Genomic DNA, 18,308 nt, shown 5'->3' on the forward strand with positions numbered 1-18,308 from the left:
CAGATTCACTTAACAACCGGGTGACCAGGTTAACAACTGCTGGGATTCACTTACCAACCAGAGAGGGCCATAAAATGGGGCAAAGCTCATTTTAGCAACTGTCTTGCTTAGGGATGAAAATTTTAGGCTCAACTCTAGATGTAAATCGAAAACTATGTGTAGAATAATAATAATAATAATAATAATAATAATAATAATAATAATAATAATAATAATAATAATAATAAACAATGGTAGTAGTAGCAGTAGTAATAGTGGTAGTAGTAGTAGTTATTATTATTATTTATTGGTTAATCTTTTACAGCGTTACAAATTTACAAATTCACAGCCTTTGGGGCTGGTTGGTAGCTCAACAGCTCGAGTCCTAACCAAGGACCTAGGAACTGTTCAGGTAGCATCGTAGGACATGAGCTGTTCCACGTAGGGTGGTTTTTTGTAGAATCAGGGTATTCAAGTCTGATAAATTCAGGATTTCCAAACAGGCAGGTAAGCCCTTTAGGTATTGCTCCAAGGGCTCCAATTACAATTGGGATAACACATGATTTCTTTTTCCAAAGTCGCTCAACTTCAATTTGTAAGTCCCGATACTGATATATATATTTTTTGCTGCTTGTCTTCAATTCGTGCATCACCAGGTATTGCAATGTCAATGAACCAAATCTTTTTCAACTATTGTTATGTCAGGTGTGTTGTGGGCCAAACGCCCGACAGTCTGAATTCTGAAGTTCCACAAGATCTTGACTTTTTCATTCTCCAGAACCTTCTTAACCTCATGTTGCCAAGTAGTTGTTACTATACTCAAATCCAAACTTTTGGCACAGTTTCCAATGAATGATTTCAGCAACTCGGTTATGGCATTCTAGGTAGTCAGTTTGTGAAATTTTGCTGCACCCACTGATTAAATGGTCAACTGTTTCATCTTTCTCTATTATTATTATTATTATTATTATTATTATTATTATTATTATTATTATTATTATTATTATTATTATTATTATTATTTAACAAAGTAGGATGTTTAACTGTATTTCATGCAGCGTTCTGATGCTCAGCCTGGCTGGAAGAAGGAAACAGAGAAGAACCCCACAACCTTCTCCCCATCGTTTCCCAGACCCCCCCCCCCACTCTCCTCCGCCCCGGGGAAATTGCAGGAAAACCATCTTACTTGGTATCTTATTGAGGCCTGGCAGGGTTGAGGCAAACGGCATCCGTCGGTAACGCCGGGGGCTCAGCTGTGGAAGAAGGTTAATTTGAACGTGTTTTTTTCAATGTTCATTTTAATGCTTTCGGTTTTAAGCTTTGGGTTGAAAGGACGGATGTTTTTAATAGTTTAAAATTTCGAAGTGTCTATTTTGTCGTGTGTGAAACTGTAAGGTGCCCGGACTCACTTGATAGCGAGATGGATGGCATATCAGTTTAATAAATAAATGGAGGAAAGAGCATTTTCAGGACTTAGGGCATAGAATAGGGTTGGAAGGGACCTTCAAGGTCTTCTAGTCCAACCCCCTGCTCAATAAGGAGACCCTGTACCATTTCAGATAAATGGCTGTCCAATCTTTTCTTGGTGTCCTCCAGAGCGTTTACGACCTCTGGTGGCAAGCTGTTCCACTGGCTAACTGTTCTCACTGTCAGGAACTTTTTCCTTAATTCCAGGTTTTCACTCCTTGATAAGTTTCCATCCATTGTTTCTTATCCTGGTGCTTTGGAGAATAATTGAGCCCCTTCCAATACTGGAATACTGCTATCATGCCACTGCCTAAGTCTTCTTTTCTCTAGACTTAGCCAAACCCAAATTCTCCAACCAATGTTTTAGTCTCCAAGTCTTTAACCATTTTAGTTGCTCTTCTCTGAACTTTTTCCCCAAACATCCTTTTTGTAATGTAGTCACCAAAACTGGATGTGGTATTTTTTATTTATTTTTTCATATACAATAAATCCATTCCATTTCAACTGTGTGTCAATTAGATACATATTTGTGTGCTTAGTTATAATTAATAGTTCGCTTATCAATATAACAATAACCACATTTTCATATGAATAATATCTAGTGTATCTGTTTTACGATCTTCTCTTATTACTTTATATATACATCTAATCCATTTTAATTTATCTTATTTTCTAACCATTAGCAAAATAAATCCCATACTACGTAATATTTTACTTTAATTTCCCATGTTAGTCTATTCATTTCTGCACATTCAAATATTTTTTTCAATAACTTTTCCCTCTATCGGTATCTTGTCACTGTTCCAATTCTGCACAAATTCAATTCTAGCTGCTGTTAATACGTTTACAATTAAATATGTATTTTCTTTACTGTAACCTTCAGGTAGCATTCCTAATATAAAATATTTCAGATTTCAAATCTATATGTTGTTTAATCATTTTTTCCAACCATATGTGATTTTTTTTGTCTAATATTTTTTAGCTTCTATGCAAGACCGCCATATATGTAGTATGTTCTGGTGTTTGATGACATTTCCAGCATCTAGTTATAAACTGGATGCAGCATTCCAGGGTCAAGGGTGACAATGACTTAATAGACTTCTGGGAGTGTTTATTAACCATTACCGTATGATTATATAAGCTCTTTCTTTGGGATTTAAGAGTAAATTGGAAGGGCTTGGTTTGAGTGTCATCACTGTTGCACATTCTGGGCCCCATGCATGTGCGTGAAGCAGGGGTGGGATTCAAATTTTTAACAACCGGTTCTGTGGGTGTGGCTTAGGTTGTGGGCGTGGCCTGGTGGTCATGTGACTGGGTGGACATGGCTTGTTGGCCATGTTATTGGCTGGGTGTGGCTAACTCAATATCACTCACATTAAGGCAAGCATCTCCTCGCCTGGCCTCTCATGACTGTGGGGATGCTGCAACAGTCGCAAGTGTGAAAAATGGTCATAAGTCACTTCTTTCAGTGCCATTGTAACTTGGAATGGTCACTCCACACAAGCAAAGGAGCAGCAAAGGAGGAGGAAAAAAACTCCAGAGACGTTCCAGAGACAGGAAGTCTAGTCCTGCCAAGAACATAATAAGGGTTAACGGAGAGGCAGTTTCTGTAAGCAACACCAGAATGTTTCCTTCCTGCCTTCCTTACAGGATTAGCCCAGTAATTTCTTCTAACAACCGTTTCTCCGAACTGCTTAGAATGTTAACAACCAGTTCTAGCGAATAGGTGCGAACCGGTAGAATCCCACCCCTGGCGTGAAGACGGTATTATTGAGATCCACAAGACAGTTAGAAACAACTGAGAAAGATGAAGGATGGCCACGGGGAAGAAAAAAAGGCTGGGCAAGGCACTTACCCCCAGGGCGAAGGCTGGAGGCTGCAAGGGAGTTGTGCTAATGTCACTGTGGACCGACGAATCCAGATCCGAGAGGTCGCTGACCGAACGCAGAGACGCTACGCTGCTCGTCATGGGTGCCATGGAGAAGAACATCTCTGCAGGGAGGGAGAGGGAAAACGGGTGGAAGGTTTAACGTTTGCTCGTGGGTGGGTGGGTGGGTGTCCTTGGTGCTCTCTGAGCTTGGTGGGGGGGGTTTTTTTTGTAGGCGTTTTATTACCCAAACTAGGTAACATCATCAGTGCCAGAAAGGAGTTGAGGAGGGTGTTGGGGGAGAGGGAGGAGGAAGAGGAGGAGATGGAGAAAGAGGAGTGCGAGGTACTTGGTGCTGAGTTTGGTTGTTTTCTTGCAGGCGTTTCAATACCCAACTAGGGAACATCATCAGTGCTGGGTTTAACATTTGCTAGCTCTCCCTGTCTTTCAAAGGAGACATGGAGTGCAGAACATTTCTAGATTCTGGAGAGAATTTCCAAATGTGGAAGAGGTCGTAGGTTTCTCACCCCTGCTTCTCTATCAATTAATTAATTGTTTATTTATTGAACCAATTCACATAGTGGCCCATCACGTGCATATGTGAGTTGGGGCAGCTTACAAAATTCTATTCCAGGGGTCCCCAAACTTGGCAACTTTGAGACTTGTGGACTTCAACTCCCAGAATCCCTCAGCCAGCAAAGTCTTAAAGTTGCCAAGTTTGGAGATCTCTGTTCTAGAGTAATCTACCGTATCGTGAAAAAACCATGAAAAAGAAGAGAGAGAGACCTAAGAAATGACATCTCTGCCCCAGAGATCTATTCCTGATCTCCTGGAGAGGGAAGGAGAGGCGGATCTCCTCGCCAGGACTCACCTCCGTTCTCCGCTCCAGCCACCAGGCCCTCCAGATGTGCAGGGGCCGATCCCAACCCCGAATGCAGCTGCTGGCTGAGGTCTTGCTCAATCAGCCTCAGATCCTCGGAATCCAGAGGGCGGTTTTTGCTCAGCTGCTCCTGCAGACGGCCGGATTCTTTGCCGCGGGAGGGGGAAGAGAGGAGGAGGAGACACATTTAGAGAAGTGAATCTCCTCCACAAAGAGGGGGGGGGGAGAAACTGGGCATCGCAAGATTCCTCGAAATCAGTAATTTGGTACTTGCCAAAGCTGGATAAGAGGGATCCTCTGGGCCAAACCCACAAAACTGTACTATTTGTTAATTTATTTTATATATACTTTATTTTATAATATATAATTTATATATATATAATTTATTTTATATATTCTTTTTACAAAGAACTCAAGGCAGCAAACAGATGCATCATCCCTTCCTCCTCCTATTTTCTCTAGAACAACAACCCTGTGAGGTGGGTTGGGCTGACAAAGAGGGACTGGCCCAAGATCTCCCACCTGGCCTTCGGGTCTAAGGCAGGACTAGAACTCACCACCTCCTGGTTTCCAGCCAGCCACCTTCACTGCTAGATCAAACAGGCCTCTCATCCTATTCAGTCCCCAGAAGCACAATTTGCACATTTTCCAGATTCACACAACCTCCTGGGCTAACCAAAGATGTTGGATTCACCAGCAAACTAAGGGCAAATGTATGCCTTGCCTCTTTGGGAGATTTAGTGAGCCAGGAGTGCAGGATGAACCTCCCAAGAGTTCTCAGAGAAAAGGGCCTAGGGCAGCGCTGTTCAATCTTGGCGTGCTGGCTAGGGAATTCTGGGAATTGAAGTCCACCTTAAAATGGCTAAGTTTGGAAATCCCTGACCTTGAGCAACGGAGAGCGGGTTCAAGCACCACAAGACCCCAAGGTTGGAGGCTGTGCTGACCCAGCTCCCCAAACACGACAAACCCTCTGGTATGAACTCAAAAGATTCCTTTTATAAAGCAGCCCCGGCAAAAGGTTTCCCTCTCACCGCAGGCTAACAAGTCCGTCCATCCAGGAGATGAATAGTTGTCTGCCACCCCTATTTGTCTCCACCCTCTGCCTTTGATCCCCAGAGCTATGGTGGGGCTTTGGTAGCAGAACAGTGGCTCTTCCGTCCCAAGGACCGTCCCATAGATTTCCACTGCTCTCCTCTCCTCTGCCTTCTGCATCAGGCACTGGACCCAGCTGTTCCTCCTCTTCTTCATCAGCCAGCTCCAGATCTGGGGGCTGTGGACTCTCCCTCTGAGGGCTGATGGACGGCTCAGGCTCCACCTCTCTCTCTCTCTCTCTCTCTCTCTCTCTCTCTCTCTCTCTCTCTCTCTCTCTCTGCCAGCTCCATTCCCTCTTCCCTCTTCAGAGCTCCCCTGACTCCCACCCCTCCTCCTCCTCTGATTCTGCTGCTGGAGGGACTGGCGGCCAACAGGCCACAACAGAGGCCTTCAACCATCTAGATCACGGGCATCAAACTCACTGTGTCACATTGCCGTCACACGACGTTTTCTCTCTTCACGGAGATGGATGTGGACGCCAGTTTGACACCCCTGATCTAGATCAAGGGTCCCCAAACCCCAGCCACAGTATACTATCGGGCCGTGGCCTATTCGGAACCGGGCCGCACAAGCAGCAGGCTGGTGCATGCACAGATTTAAGCAAGTGGCGGGCCGGCACATGTTAACAGACATGCTCAACTTGCACAAGTCCAGCTGTGCGCACGTGCCGCCTCACCACTTGTGCAAGTTGAGCTGCACGTACATGCATGCATGCACCAACCCGCCACTCGCACAGTCCGGTTTCCCTCTCCCCTAGCCAGGCCGCCAAGCCACAAAGGTTGGGGACCACTGATCTGGATCATGACTTCTCCAGCCCTTCCATCGCTCACCGGACAAGTTCAGGGATGAGAGAAGATCCGTCAGGAGCAATATCTGCCGAGGAGCCAGCAGCAGGTGCAGAGATCCAATCTTTCCATCTAACTCCAGCTGCAGGTGGAGAGAACCATGGTCCACGTCAAAAGAAGCAGGTCCCTGCCCTTTTGGGGAAAGGGCGAAATCCAGGCATCTGGCTCTCCCCCTGGACCTCACAGCCTAACACCCATCAATAAGACCCAGCTAGACCGGGATGCTAAACCGAGCATGGCTTCAGGAGAAAAACCAACAGGTCTTGCATGCTTTCACGATGAAAAAACATAGAACATAGAATAATAATAGAGTTGGAAGGGACCTCGGAGGTCTTCTAGTCCAACCCTATGCTCGAGCAGGAGATTGGCGAGCCTATGGCACGTGTGCCACAGGCAAACTTACCTCACTTCGCATGTGCGTGCCTCCCAGCTGATTTTCGGTGGGTTTGAGGCCTTTTCAGCCTCCCAGGCTTGAGGAAAGCCTCCGCAGTCTGAAAAATAGGCCCGTTTCATCGGAAGTGACAAAACGGGCCTATTTTTCAGGCTGCGGAGGCTTTCCTCAAGCCTGGGAGCCCAAAGGAGGCCTCAAACAAACCGAAAATCAGCTTGGAGGCGCAATGCATGTAAGGGGGCGGGGGATTGCACGCGCATGCACAGGGGGTGTTGGGGGCGCGTGCATTGCCTTCTGGGTGCTGGCACGTGAGCATGCATGCGCGCGCACAATTTTTAGCACAGGAGCCCAAAAGGATTAGCCACCACTGCCCTATACCATTTCAGACAAAAAAAAGGCATTCCTTTGTCTGTCTGTTGACCTGGCTTACCTAGAAAGGTTAACATCAACCTTGGAAGTTTCTATCCCTCCGTCTTATACTGAATGGTGTCAATCTGGTGTTAGTTTGAGCTTCTTTCTCACTTTTCTTTCAATTTTTGGACCAGGGAAATCTCTTCCCCCAAATAGCTCTTCAGTGTTTTCCCTAAAGCCAGCTCCATGTTGCTTTGAATCATCCTTGCCCTTAATGGCAGCTTGTTTGTGTGAGCTGCTATTTATTCAACAACCCAGGTTGAAACAAAGGATGGCTTGTTGCAATGGGTGAGCCAGTCTAAATTGTATGATTTCAAGCCGCCTAACCTAGGGATAAGCCAGTTCCATTTATACGAGGAAGACCTGGGACCGAGTTAGCAATGGAAATTTGGGGTTCAATTGTGGTCTTTTTTCAAGCCAAGGACTATCTGTACACTTAAGCTCATGTCTTCTTCGCTAAGCTCCGTTTGGCTTACCCAGCGAGGCCGTTAAAATCAAACAGGGAGAACTTTGGAAGTAACTAACCCTAACCCTAACCCAACAACCCAACAGGACAGACACAGACTTCAGAGGATAGTTAGGACTGCAGAAAAAACAATGGCTAGCAACCTGCCTTCCATGGAGGACCTGTATATCCTGCACGAGTCCAAAAGAGGGCTGTGAAAATACTTACAGACCCCTCACATCCCGGACAGAAACTGTTTCAATTCCTACCCTCAAAACGACGCTATAGAGCCCTGCACACCAGAACAACTAGACACAAGGGGAGTTTTTCCCCGAACGCCATCACTGCTAAACAAATAATTCCCTCAACACTTTCCAATTTACAAAGTCTGCACTAGTATTACTATTAATCTTATCACTCCTTCTCACCCATCCCCTCCCACTTGTGACTGTATGACTGTAACCTTGTTGCTTGTATCCTTGATTTTTACTGACTGTTTCCTAGTATGCTTGATGGCTTATTGTACCCTATGACTATTATTAAGTACTTGATGATTCTTGATTCCTAACAAATGTCTCTTTTCTTTTAGGTACACTGAGAGCATTTGCACCAAGACAAATTCCTTGTGTGTACAATCACACTTGGCCAATAAAAGAATTCTATTCTAAATCATTCTTCTATTTCTTGACAGGGGAAAGTAGCAATCCACAATCACGCTAGTTTTTGCATTCCCATGTTTCCTGGATGTACTCAACAAGCCAGGATTGACCCAAATGACCTTAGCTCCAGGGAAGGCCTCGTTTTGCTTGAGCTTAATCCGCATCTCGGTGTACCCGGAGCAGCTTCCAATCTGAAGCAGAGGGCTGGATCCGGCCTCTTCCCCGCCAGAATCGCACGGCTCGGCCTCCTGGGTGAAAAGGAAATCAAACATACCTAAAAACAACGCCGGGGACTTTCAGCACGGCAGCTGCCCTCCAAACGGGCCAGACCAAGAGTTTGTCAGCTGACCCCGAGCTGCCTCCTCCTCCGCCCCTGTCCTGGCTGCGCCTCTCCTATCCAAGCTTCATGAGCCGACAGCCTGACGTTGGCCATGGGGAGGGTGGGGAGACAGAAAGATCGGAGCATGTCATGGTTGGGTCGCTACACGAACCCTGCTTGCAAGCAGGTGTCAGCAACGGGAGGAGGGATTGGAAGGCACTCTTGGTGGAAGGTGCCCCAGGAGCCTCCTTGGCGGGCTCAGCCGTGCTACAATTGTCAGAGGTGTAAGGGAGGGGCAGGTGGGGGAGAGGAAAGCCCAGCTGAGCCTTGGGAGAAGCTCCAGCCAGCCAAGGTCAACTATGGAGATGCAGAGCTGGGAACCGGGAGCCTCCTCCCTAAACAGTATGCAAGCACCTAATTGGAATTGGCGGATGGCGAAGGGGGGAGGGAGGGAGAGGGGCCTGTTTGTGTTGGGGGCACAGGGAAAACTCCCCAGGTTCAGCTTCGCTCCTTCTGCAACCACTTCAGCTCCCGTAAAGTCGGCTCTGGGCAAAACCAAACAGGCAGGAGTCTCTTGTTTTTTTTGGCTAGGTGACCGAGTGGGACAGTTGGCACCCCACCCCACCCCCAAGACGGAAGGAGGGTCTCCCACAAGGCCATACCTTCGTGCCCCGGGCACTGCCCTCACCAAATTCCTCATAGTAAAGCAAGAGGCCGCTCAGCTGGAGGATCTTTTGCAGAAAGGGAGGAGGCTGGTGGATGTCAACAGCAAGCGCCTGCCCGGGGTCCCGCACCACTTCATCGCAGTAGTCCAACCTGTCAAGAGAAGAGGGGAACGCTCAGGACCAGGCGCCGACCATCTCCCATCAGGCTAACTCAAGGCATCCGTGGTTGGGTCGGGCATAGGAGTGGTGCACAATCAGGAGGCTCGCGAGTTCGATCCTACGGAGAGGCAGATATTTCTCTCTCCGGGCACAATGAGAATATATCTGCTGAACAAAACTCCGTATTGGTGACAGGAAGGGCATCTGGCCAGTTACAACTTTGCTAGCTCCATTCAGTTTGCCCAGAATCCACCCTGCAAGGGATTATGGGATTGTTAAAAGATGATGATGATTAGGCTGCCTTCACCCATCACACCTACCCAAGTTCCTGGACAAACTTAAATCCTGGGTCCACACAGGACATTAAACAGGACTCACCCAAAATGACATGCCAATCAATCAATCAATCAGAATACAGTTGGAAGGGACCTTGGAGGTCTTCTAGTCCAACCCCCTGCTCAAGCAAGACACCCTATATCTGTGATGGTGAACCTATGCCACGTGTACCGGAAGTGGCACGCAGAGCCATTTCCCCCAGCACCCGAGAGCTGGCCTGGAAGAGCCCCACTGCACATGCGTGCACACCGCCGCCACCCGCTGATTGTCAGGTGTCTGGCGTGCACGTGGGGGGGCGCAGGAGACATGCGCGCATGCACAGAGACGCGCAGCATGTACTGGGGGTCGTGGTTTTATGCGCAGAGATGCACAGCACGCAGAGGAATCGCACGCCCATCTGCAAATGGATCGCGTGCAAGAGTGATTGCGCGCACATGTGTATGCGTGCAGAAAGGGGAATTGCGCATGCATGCACAGACGCGCTGCACTGCGAGGGGATAGCGCATGTGCAGAGTGCTGCGAGGGGATCGCACGCGCAGGTGCAGGGGCTGTGGGGAGGGCCAGCACGCATTGCCTTCTGGCATGTGCTGGCATGTGAGCGCACGAGCACAAGCGCAATCATCGGCACGGGGGCTGAAAAAGCTTTGCCACCACCGCCCTGTATCGTTACAGACAAACGCCCGTCCTGCAGGGGTGGGAGTCTACCAGTTTGGAACCGTTCAGTAGAGCTGGTTGTTCCAATTCTGCACAGTTCGGAGAACTGGCAAATCATGACCCTGGCTAGCCCCCCCTCTGCCCGCCTCTCCCCGCACCCAGTCCTCATCGTGCATACGCAACATCATGCGCGTGCCCGACATCCCTGACTGCATCAGTCATTCCTTAAGGTGTTTTTCCCCCTCCCGACGATCAGCTGTTACAATGATCGGCTGTGCCGGGATCCCCCTCGCTGTCTTACTGCTTCGCCCGGGAGGCCAAAAGGGCGCGCCGGAGGGGTGGGGGCGGTTGGGGAGCTGCAACGCCCCCTGTGCTCCGTATTTTGCCTTCCTGGGAAGCTTCAGGGAAGCCTCTTGGGAGCAAAAACGTCCCCCAGGAGGCTTCCCTGAGGCCCAGGAAGGCAAAAAATGGGGGGGGGTCCTGCAAAGGAGGGGGGGAGGGAGGAAGGAGGAGCCACACCCACCCAGTCACGTGGCTGTGCCCACCTAGCCACACCCACAGGACCAGTTGTTAAAAAACGTGAATCCCACCCCTGCTGTCCAGCCTTTCCTTAAAAACCTCCAGTGTTGAAGCATTGACAGGTTACGGTGGCTTTTCCGCTGATCGTTTGTTCTACCTGGCAGGAAGTTCCTGCTTACTTCTGGATTAGATCTTTCCCTGGCCAACTTCCCCCCATGACTTCTTGTTCCGTCCTCTGGGGCTCCTGGGTACCCCCTCTGACCCCACTGCCTTTTTCAATGACCACCCCCCCTCCCCCTAATTGTGGCTCTACAGGTAGCCAAGGGGTGACCTTCCTCCAAGGGAGCCCCCCGGACAGGACGAGGCACCTGTACCCCAGAATCCTCCCGGCCAACGTGGCTCCTAGAAGCGCCCCTTCCTTCTTACCCCATGACTGTCTTGATGGACTTGAGGGGGAAAAAAAAAAAAAAAAAAGAGCCGAGCATCAAACCACCAACTCCGAGACGGTCCCCACCAGAGAGGAGACCTTCCAACATTTCACAGGAGGCGTCGATTCGGAGGGGGGGAAGCCGACCTTTGGATGTGAATTTCCAGGGCCACACCGGGCGCCTCCCGGCTTCTGGGCGTGTGTTCCACGCGTATCACCGTGTCCAAAAAAGTCACTTCGACTCTTCTCAAAACTGGGGGAGAGAAAAAAGGGGGCGACACCAAGCGGGGGATACGGGCTGTAAAGCAGGGAAAATCAACTCCTCGTCACCCATTGACACTGTTGTGGCCTGTCGGCCGCATCTCTCTCTCCCCAGCAGCCGAATCGGAGGAGGGGGAGGGGGAGCCGGGATCGGCATCGGGGCCACCTGAGAGCTCCGAGGGGGAAGAGGGAATGGAGCTGGCAAAGAGAGACGGGGGAGGGAGGGAGGGAGAGGGGGGAGACAGAGAGAAGGAGACAGGGAGAGAGGGAGGGAGAGGGGGGAGAGAGAGACAGGGAGAGGCAGCTCTGCGCATTGGCACACGGAGGAACAGGCTCCAGCTGTTCTTCTGCCCCACTGATGTCCGACTCTGAAGGCAGCTGATAACTGCCGGACGGCCATGGCCCCATCTCTGCCACCAACACAGAGCCCTCGTTCAGAGCCTTCCCCAGACTCCACGACTGACCCACGTTCCTCCCCAATCTCCTCACTGTCCGACTCTGCTGGCCACTGGCAGGCCACCACGGTTTCTTCCCTGTTTCTGCCACCTGGGCTGAGCTGCCCCCAGTTTTGGATTCCTCTCCCTTCCACCCCTTTCCCAGCCCCTCCCACCTACCTGTTTCAATGGTTTGGGCAAACATTTCCAAGCCCTCCAGGGGCTGGCTGGTGTCCGAAGGCTCCTCCGCCTGCTCCTTCAAGCACTCCTGAGCCAGCTGCATGGAGGTCGTCATGCAGGAAGCCCAGCCTTGCGACTCTGAGCCAGCATGACCTGGGGGGGGGGGGGAGGAGAAGATATGGAGAGGTCAGAAACGCAGGTAAGGAAGCAGGATATGCTCCCTTCCATCAGGCACTCCCTTAAAGACAAGCCAGCTGTGTGCGGCGGCAGCAGCCAAAAAAGCAAATACAACCCTTGGTTGCATAAATCGAGGCACAGAATCCGAATCACGTGAAGTTTTAGTACCGCTTTATAAAGCCTTAGTAAGGCCTCACCTAGAACCCTACATCCAGTTTTGGTCCCCACATTACAAAAAAGGATGTTGAGACTTTGGAAAAAGTACAGAGAAGAGCAACTAAGAGGATGAAAGGACCTGGAGGCTCAAACATACGAAGAACGGCTGCAGGATTCGGGCCTGGCCAGCCTAGAGAAAAGAAAGACTAGATAGCAGTTTTCGAGTATTTGAGGGGATGCCCCAAAGAACGGGGGGGGAGGGGGGGTGTCAAATTGTTCTCCAAAGCACCAGAAGGCAGGAGAAGAAGAAGCAATGGATGAAAACTAATCCAAGAGAGAAGCAAGCTGGAATTCAGGAGAAACACTTCCGAAGAGAGAGGAGCCAGTGGAACAGCTGACCTCCAGGAGAGCTTGGAGGTTTTTAAGAAGTGACTGGACAGCCACCCACCTGAAATGGCAGAGGGTCTCCTGTTTGAGCAGGAGGTTGGACTAGATGACCTACAAGGTCCCTTCCCACTCTGTTATTCTGTACTATTCTATAACCAGTGGAACAGCTGGCCTCCCAAACATTGTGGATGCTTCATCACTGGAGGCTTTTAAGAAAAGTCTGAAGAGTAACTTGTCTGAAGTGGTATAAGGGTCCCTGCTTTAGGAGGAGGTCTTCTAGCCCAGGGATCGCCAACCAGTAGGCCTGGGGACCACTGGTAGTCTGCAAGAAAGTGTTGGTGGTCCGCAGAGAAATGTCCCCCCAAAGCAATTAATCCCGGCTGTGCGGGAACACAAGGCTGCTCCACCCACATGGCCAGCGGGAACACAAGGCTTGCATCGCTTGCATTGCGAACACCACGAGGTAGTGAGGGGAGGGGGGAAAGGGCGGAGGGGGGAAACTTGCCCCACTTGCCCTACATGCCTGGCCTGGCCACCGGGCTGCTTCTTTCCGCTTCATTCTTCTTCTGCTTTTGGCTGCAGGCAAGGAAAGCAGCCAAAGTCTTTCTTTCTCTCCCCCAAACTCCGCCAGAAGTGAGTCTTTGGGACCCTGGAAGGCCTCCCTGCTCCAAAGAGGCTGCGCCGGCGTGAGAAATCTCACAAAGACTCATTTCTGGCAGAATTTGGGGGAGAGAAAAAAAAAGACTTCTGCTGTTTCTGCTGCTTTCCTTGCATGAAGCCAAAAGTCTCTCTCTTTCCCTGAGAACTGAACAAGAGTTGGTAAAGAACGATCGATCGGTAGGAAAACAGGGTGGGGGATTTTCCTGCAGACTTTTTGGGGGATTTTCCCAGGGTCTCTGATCCGTGGGATTTAAAATGATGAGTTTGGTGGTCCCTGAGGTCCAAAAGGTTGGCGACCCCTGGACCAGACCTCCAAGGTCCCTCCCAACTCTAGCCAGCAGGCCCCAATTATTACCCCTCCCCCCTCTGGCTCCCACCTTGGCGATATTTGGGCCGACAGGTGACCTGCAGCCCACTGACTTCCACAGTGCAGTTCTCGGTGACTAAGGCAGACCAGGGGATGGTGACGGCAATGCTGTCGATGAAGCCATCCAGGATCTCCAAGGGGGCGCCCACGGACTCCAGGAACTCATTCACGGACTGCAGAAGGGAAGGCAACAAGGCAACGTCAAGTGGAGCGCCAGCCCAAAGCAAAACTTACCTAAGCAAACTATCCTGCATTAACCGTTGCTGCTCACGGTCACCCACACCTAATTCACCTCCTGCAATGACCCAAAGGGGCGTGGCACAAAAGCGACAAAGTCACAAAAATGGGTAAAGTCCCTTTAATACCTCCAACTTGGCCCCCAATGTCCAGTTATCCTCGGCCGGAGACCAAACTCTTCTAAAAACAGTCTACAAAGGGAAGAAATGCAGTCCGAACCCAAAGTACAGATAAATTAGAAATTAAAAACCAACACAAACCACACTGAAGTAATTAACATGGCAGGCTAGGATGATAAATTGCAGACTTTCACAAGATAACACAGCAACCACAGTTGGGAGGACGCCAAAATCCAGATAAGCCTTGACAAAGATAATGCGTGCTTTGCTTCCAGCAAGGTGCTGTGTGCAAACACCCTTCTCATATCCTGTTCTCCCAGCTGCAGCCCATGAAGGGGATCAGGGCCCTTTCCTCTCCCGTAAGCCACATTGTTCCCTTCTCCGTTCCTCTCTGCGTGCCCTAGGATGAAGAGGGAGTGGCCCTGGGTCTTCCTCTGAAGCCGGGCTGTGCCCTTCCCCCATTTCTTCCACAGCCACCGGAGCCACACTCCCACTCCCTGTCAGCTCCTCAATCTCCCCCTCATAATCAGACTCCAACAAGGGCATGACACCTCCCGTCTTGACCACTGCCATGCACTCTATGTGGGGCTGCCCTTGAAGAGTATCCGAAAGCTCTGGTCGGTTCAAAATGTTTTTTCTGTTTTTTTCCTTGAAGACATCTCGCTTCTTATCCAAGAAGCTTCTTCAGTTCTGGTCGAAGCAAAATGTCTTCTAGGAAAAACAAAAAAGGCCAAGTTGCCTCTTGAAAAAGCACCTCTGAGACAACCGTGACCTGGACTGACTGGGAATCTCCATAGATAAAAGTGAACAGAGTACTAATTCTACTGAGCCCATGTGTCTAAGCAGGGGGTTGGACTGGAAGACCTCCAAGGTCCCTTCCGACTCTGTTATTCTACATATTCCGCAGAAGAAAATTGACTAGATTATTTTTAAATCTAATAATTAAATAGGCAGCAGCCCATAAATACTTTTACATTTATTGTTTGAATTTTGATCACACGACCAAGGGGATACGGCAGTGGTTCTAAGTATGAAACACAGCCATAAGTTGTTGTTTTTTTAGTGCAGTTGCAATTTTGAACAGTCACTAAACGAGCGGTTGTAAGTCAAAGACTACCTGTACTATAACCAAGTTAAGCTTATTGTGACATAGCAATATGTCAGGTGCAGAGAAAACAATGGTCTTCGAAGTTCAAAAGCAAAATTTAAAACTGAATCTGCTGTGTCGTGGAAACTTACGGAGTAGAAAATCAAGCCTGCCAATGAATCTACAACGGGGAGGAAGGAAATAGGAGCATAAGGGGAAGATGTGAGAGAGACACGTAGGCAAAAATGAGCCTTCAGAGCGATGCGGAATGGAAGAATACAAGCTGCAAAAACTGCTGGAAGAGGAAACTAGCTGAACCGAGTAAGAGGAAAGCTACTGCACAAATGATTTAGCAATAGCAACAACACTTAGATTTATATGCCGCTTCACAGTGCTTCACAGCCCTCTCTAAGAGGTTTACAGAGTCAGCCTCTTGCCCCCAACAATCTGGGTCCTCATTTTACCCACCTCGGAAGGACGGAAGGCTGAGTCAACCGTGAGCCTGGTGAGATTTGAACTGTTGGCAGTGGGCAGAGTTAGCCTGCAATACTGCATTCTAATCACCAGGAAGGAGGGAGGGAGGAAAGGAGGGAGAAAGAAAGGAAGAAAGGAAGGAAGGAATAGCACTTAGACTTATATCCCACTTCACAGTGCTTTCCAGCCCTCTCTAAGCGGTTTACAGAGTCAGCCTTTTGCCCCCAACAATTTTACCCGCCTCAGAAGGACGGAAGGCTGAGTCAACCTTGAGCCAGTCAGAATCAAACTCCTGTCTGTGGGCAGTTAGTCCCAATGCCGCATTTTAACCACAGGAAGGAAGGAAAGAAGGAAAGACGGAAAGACGGACGGACGGACGGACGGAAGGAAGGAAGGAAGGAAGGAAGGAAGGAAGGAAGGAAGGAAAATAGACCCTAAAGTGGTTGTGTGGGGTCTCTAACAATTCTTTGAGCTCTAAGCACATAGCACGTATAAGCAGTACCCTGAATAATGGGGAAGGGAGCTTCCGATAATCTTCTCCGCTGTCCTCACCACTCTCTGTAGGGGCTTTCCATCCATCCATCCGTCCATTTGGGTTGGAACTTTGGAGAGAACCAAGCTTTGATAAGCTTCTCTTCCACTTATTGCAATAAATGAAGCAAAAGGCCTTCCTGGCTGATTATTAGCCAGGCGACCTCGCCTCTGGTGATTTGCCATCCAGCTGACTTTCATGCCTGAGGTGGGACTAGAACTCACCATCTACTGGTGATTGGCCCAAAGTCACCTGTCTGACTTTCATGCCTAAGGCGGGACTAGAACTCACCATCTCCTGGCGATTAGCCCAAGAAATCAGAAAGCCACCTTGGCTGGTTATGGACCAGGCAAGCTCGCCTCTGGTCAACAAAGGAAAATAGCACATCACACCGGGCAGCTACAAATATAAATCAAGCCAAGGAACAAAGATCCAGATTTGCACTTCCGGTTCATTGGGAAAGCGGCTATTCCTCGCACGCCCAGAAAGACCCTCGGGCTGGGCCTGAGGGCAGGGAGATCCACGTCCCCTGTTTTTGCAAAGCTAGCTGGCCAGACAACAGCCGTGAGGAGGAGGCGGACGGAGAGCACATGAGTCAACTCTACAAAAACAAACAGCCCACATTCCTCTCCAGACACTTGACACTTCCTGGAGCCCTGGCTCCACCCGATGCTGATTTGCTCTCGCTCAGGGCGGCCGGCCGGCCGGAGCCTCAGGCTTCCCCGTTCGTCGCTTAGATTTCCATTTCGCTCTTCTTCCTTTGCAAGTGGACTCAAGGCTCCAAACCTATCGGATGATCTGTTCGTATCACATCGTCTTGTTTTCTCCACAACAGACACTCTCTGAGGTGGGTTGGGCTGGGGGGCCCAAAGTCACTCGGGTGCATTTCATGCCTAAGGCAGGACTAGAACTCGCTGTCACCTGGTGATTGGCCCAAAGTCACCCATCTGATTTTCATGCCTGAGGTGGGGACTAGAATTCACTGCCTCCTAGTTTCTAGGCCAGCCCCTTCATCAGTACACCAAACTGGTTCTCGGTTTTATCCATTTGATCTTGCAGCACATCAAGGAACCCTCTCCGCTCCTGGGAGAGACACCTGTTGGCTTCACACGTGACCCATACCTGTAACACATTCTGGTTTTGATTTCATGTACATATCGAGTAAACCTGGCCATGAATCCAGTTCCCAATCCAGAATACAACCAGCGGAAAGGAGGTTGGACTACAGTCTGGCGCTTGCCTAGAACAGGGGCCTCCAACCTTGGCCACGTTAAGACTTGTGGACTTCAAAGCTGGCTGAGGAACTCTGGGAGTTGAAGTCCACAAGTCTTAAAGTGGCCAAGGCTGGAGACCCCTGGCCTAGAAGACCCTCCAAGAAATAAAAAAGACAGCAGAATAGAGTACAGCTGGTCCTCCATTTACCCCCTTTGGTTTAGTGCCTGTTCAAGTTACAACAGCACGGAGGCCCTGTCCTCACATGTACAACCATGGCAGCATCCTCGGGATCACATGATAAAATTCAGGAAGCTTAGCATGTAATTATTACTATTACTCGTTCAGTGTATTTGCTGCCTATCTGACCTTTTATGATTCACGATGGTTGCAGCATCCCAGGGGGATCATGTGGTCTCCATTTGTGACCTTCTCAGCCGGCTTCCGACCAGCAAATCAAGGCTAGATATGCTTAACGACCACCTCATCCACTTAACCACAGCAACAAAAGTTGTGCTCACTTAATGACCACCTTGCTTAGCAAGGAAGCTCCAGTCTCAATTGCGGTCCTAAGACAAATCACTCAATTTACAACATACACGGAAGACAGTCACCTGTCTGAAATGGTATAGAGTCCCTGCTCAGGAGGTTATACTACAGACATCTTCGAGGTCCCCTCCAACTCTGTTATTCTATGTTCTAAATATGTACAAACTTCAATATCTATACAAATATATTTATATATTTTATAGCTTTTCGTGTATACATTTTATTTACAGGTTTGTAAGCTGCATATAGATAGATAGATAGATAGATAGATAGATAGACAGACAGACAGACAGACAGACAGACAGACAGCGGCAGACATATAGATAGATAGATAGATAGATAGATAGATAGATAGATAGAT

At 49.2% G+C, this 18,308-nt stretch overlaps 1 protein-coding gene across 2 annotated transcripts in view; it reads right to left on the minus strand.

Moving 5' to 3' along the window:
• ATG2A (autophagy related 2A) overlaps nucleotides 1-18,308 on the minus strand; it is a 68,603-nt gene that overhangs the window by 48,806 nt on the left and 1,489 nt on the right. The window contains exons 1-10 of one of the 2 annotated variants that reach the window (XM_087943490.1): nucleotides 16,157-16,369; nucleotides 13,748-13,910; nucleotides 11,991-12,143; nucleotides 11,263-11,368; nucleotides 9,018-9,171; nucleotides 8,156-8,284; nucleotides 6,116-6,212; nucleotides 4,185-4,340; nucleotides 3,302-3,438; nucleotides 1,166-1,232 (exon numbers count right to left, since the gene is read on the minus strand). In XM_087943490.1, the coding sequence (XP_087799616.1) occupies nucleotides 1,166-1,232; nucleotides 3,302-3,438; nucleotides 4,185-4,340; nucleotides 6,116-6,212; nucleotides 8,156-8,284; nucleotides 9,018-9,171; nucleotides 11,263-11,368; nucleotides 11,991-12,143; nucleotides 13,748-13,910; nucleotides 16,157-16,237 (1,243 nt within the window). In that variant the 5' untranslated portion in view covers nucleotides 16,238-16,369. Of the gene's footprint in view, nucleotides 1-1,165; nucleotides 1,233-3,301; nucleotides 3,439-4,184; nucleotides 4,341-6,115; nucleotides 6,213-8,155; nucleotides 8,285-9,017; nucleotides 9,172-11,262; nucleotides 11,369-11,990; nucleotides 12,144-13,747; nucleotides 13,911-16,156; nucleotides 16,370-18,308 lie in introns of those variants that run through there. The other variant, XM_026685793.2, reaches the window with a different exon arrangement.

This window comes from Notechis scutatus, chromosome 14, assembly GCF_049901735.1.
Source record: "Notechis scutatus isolate UNSWTSFEM ecotype Mainland chromosome 14, rNotScu1.2, whole genome shotgun sequence".
NCBI lineage: Eukaryota > Metazoa > Chordata > Lepidosauria > Squamata > Elapidae > Notechis > Notechis scutatus.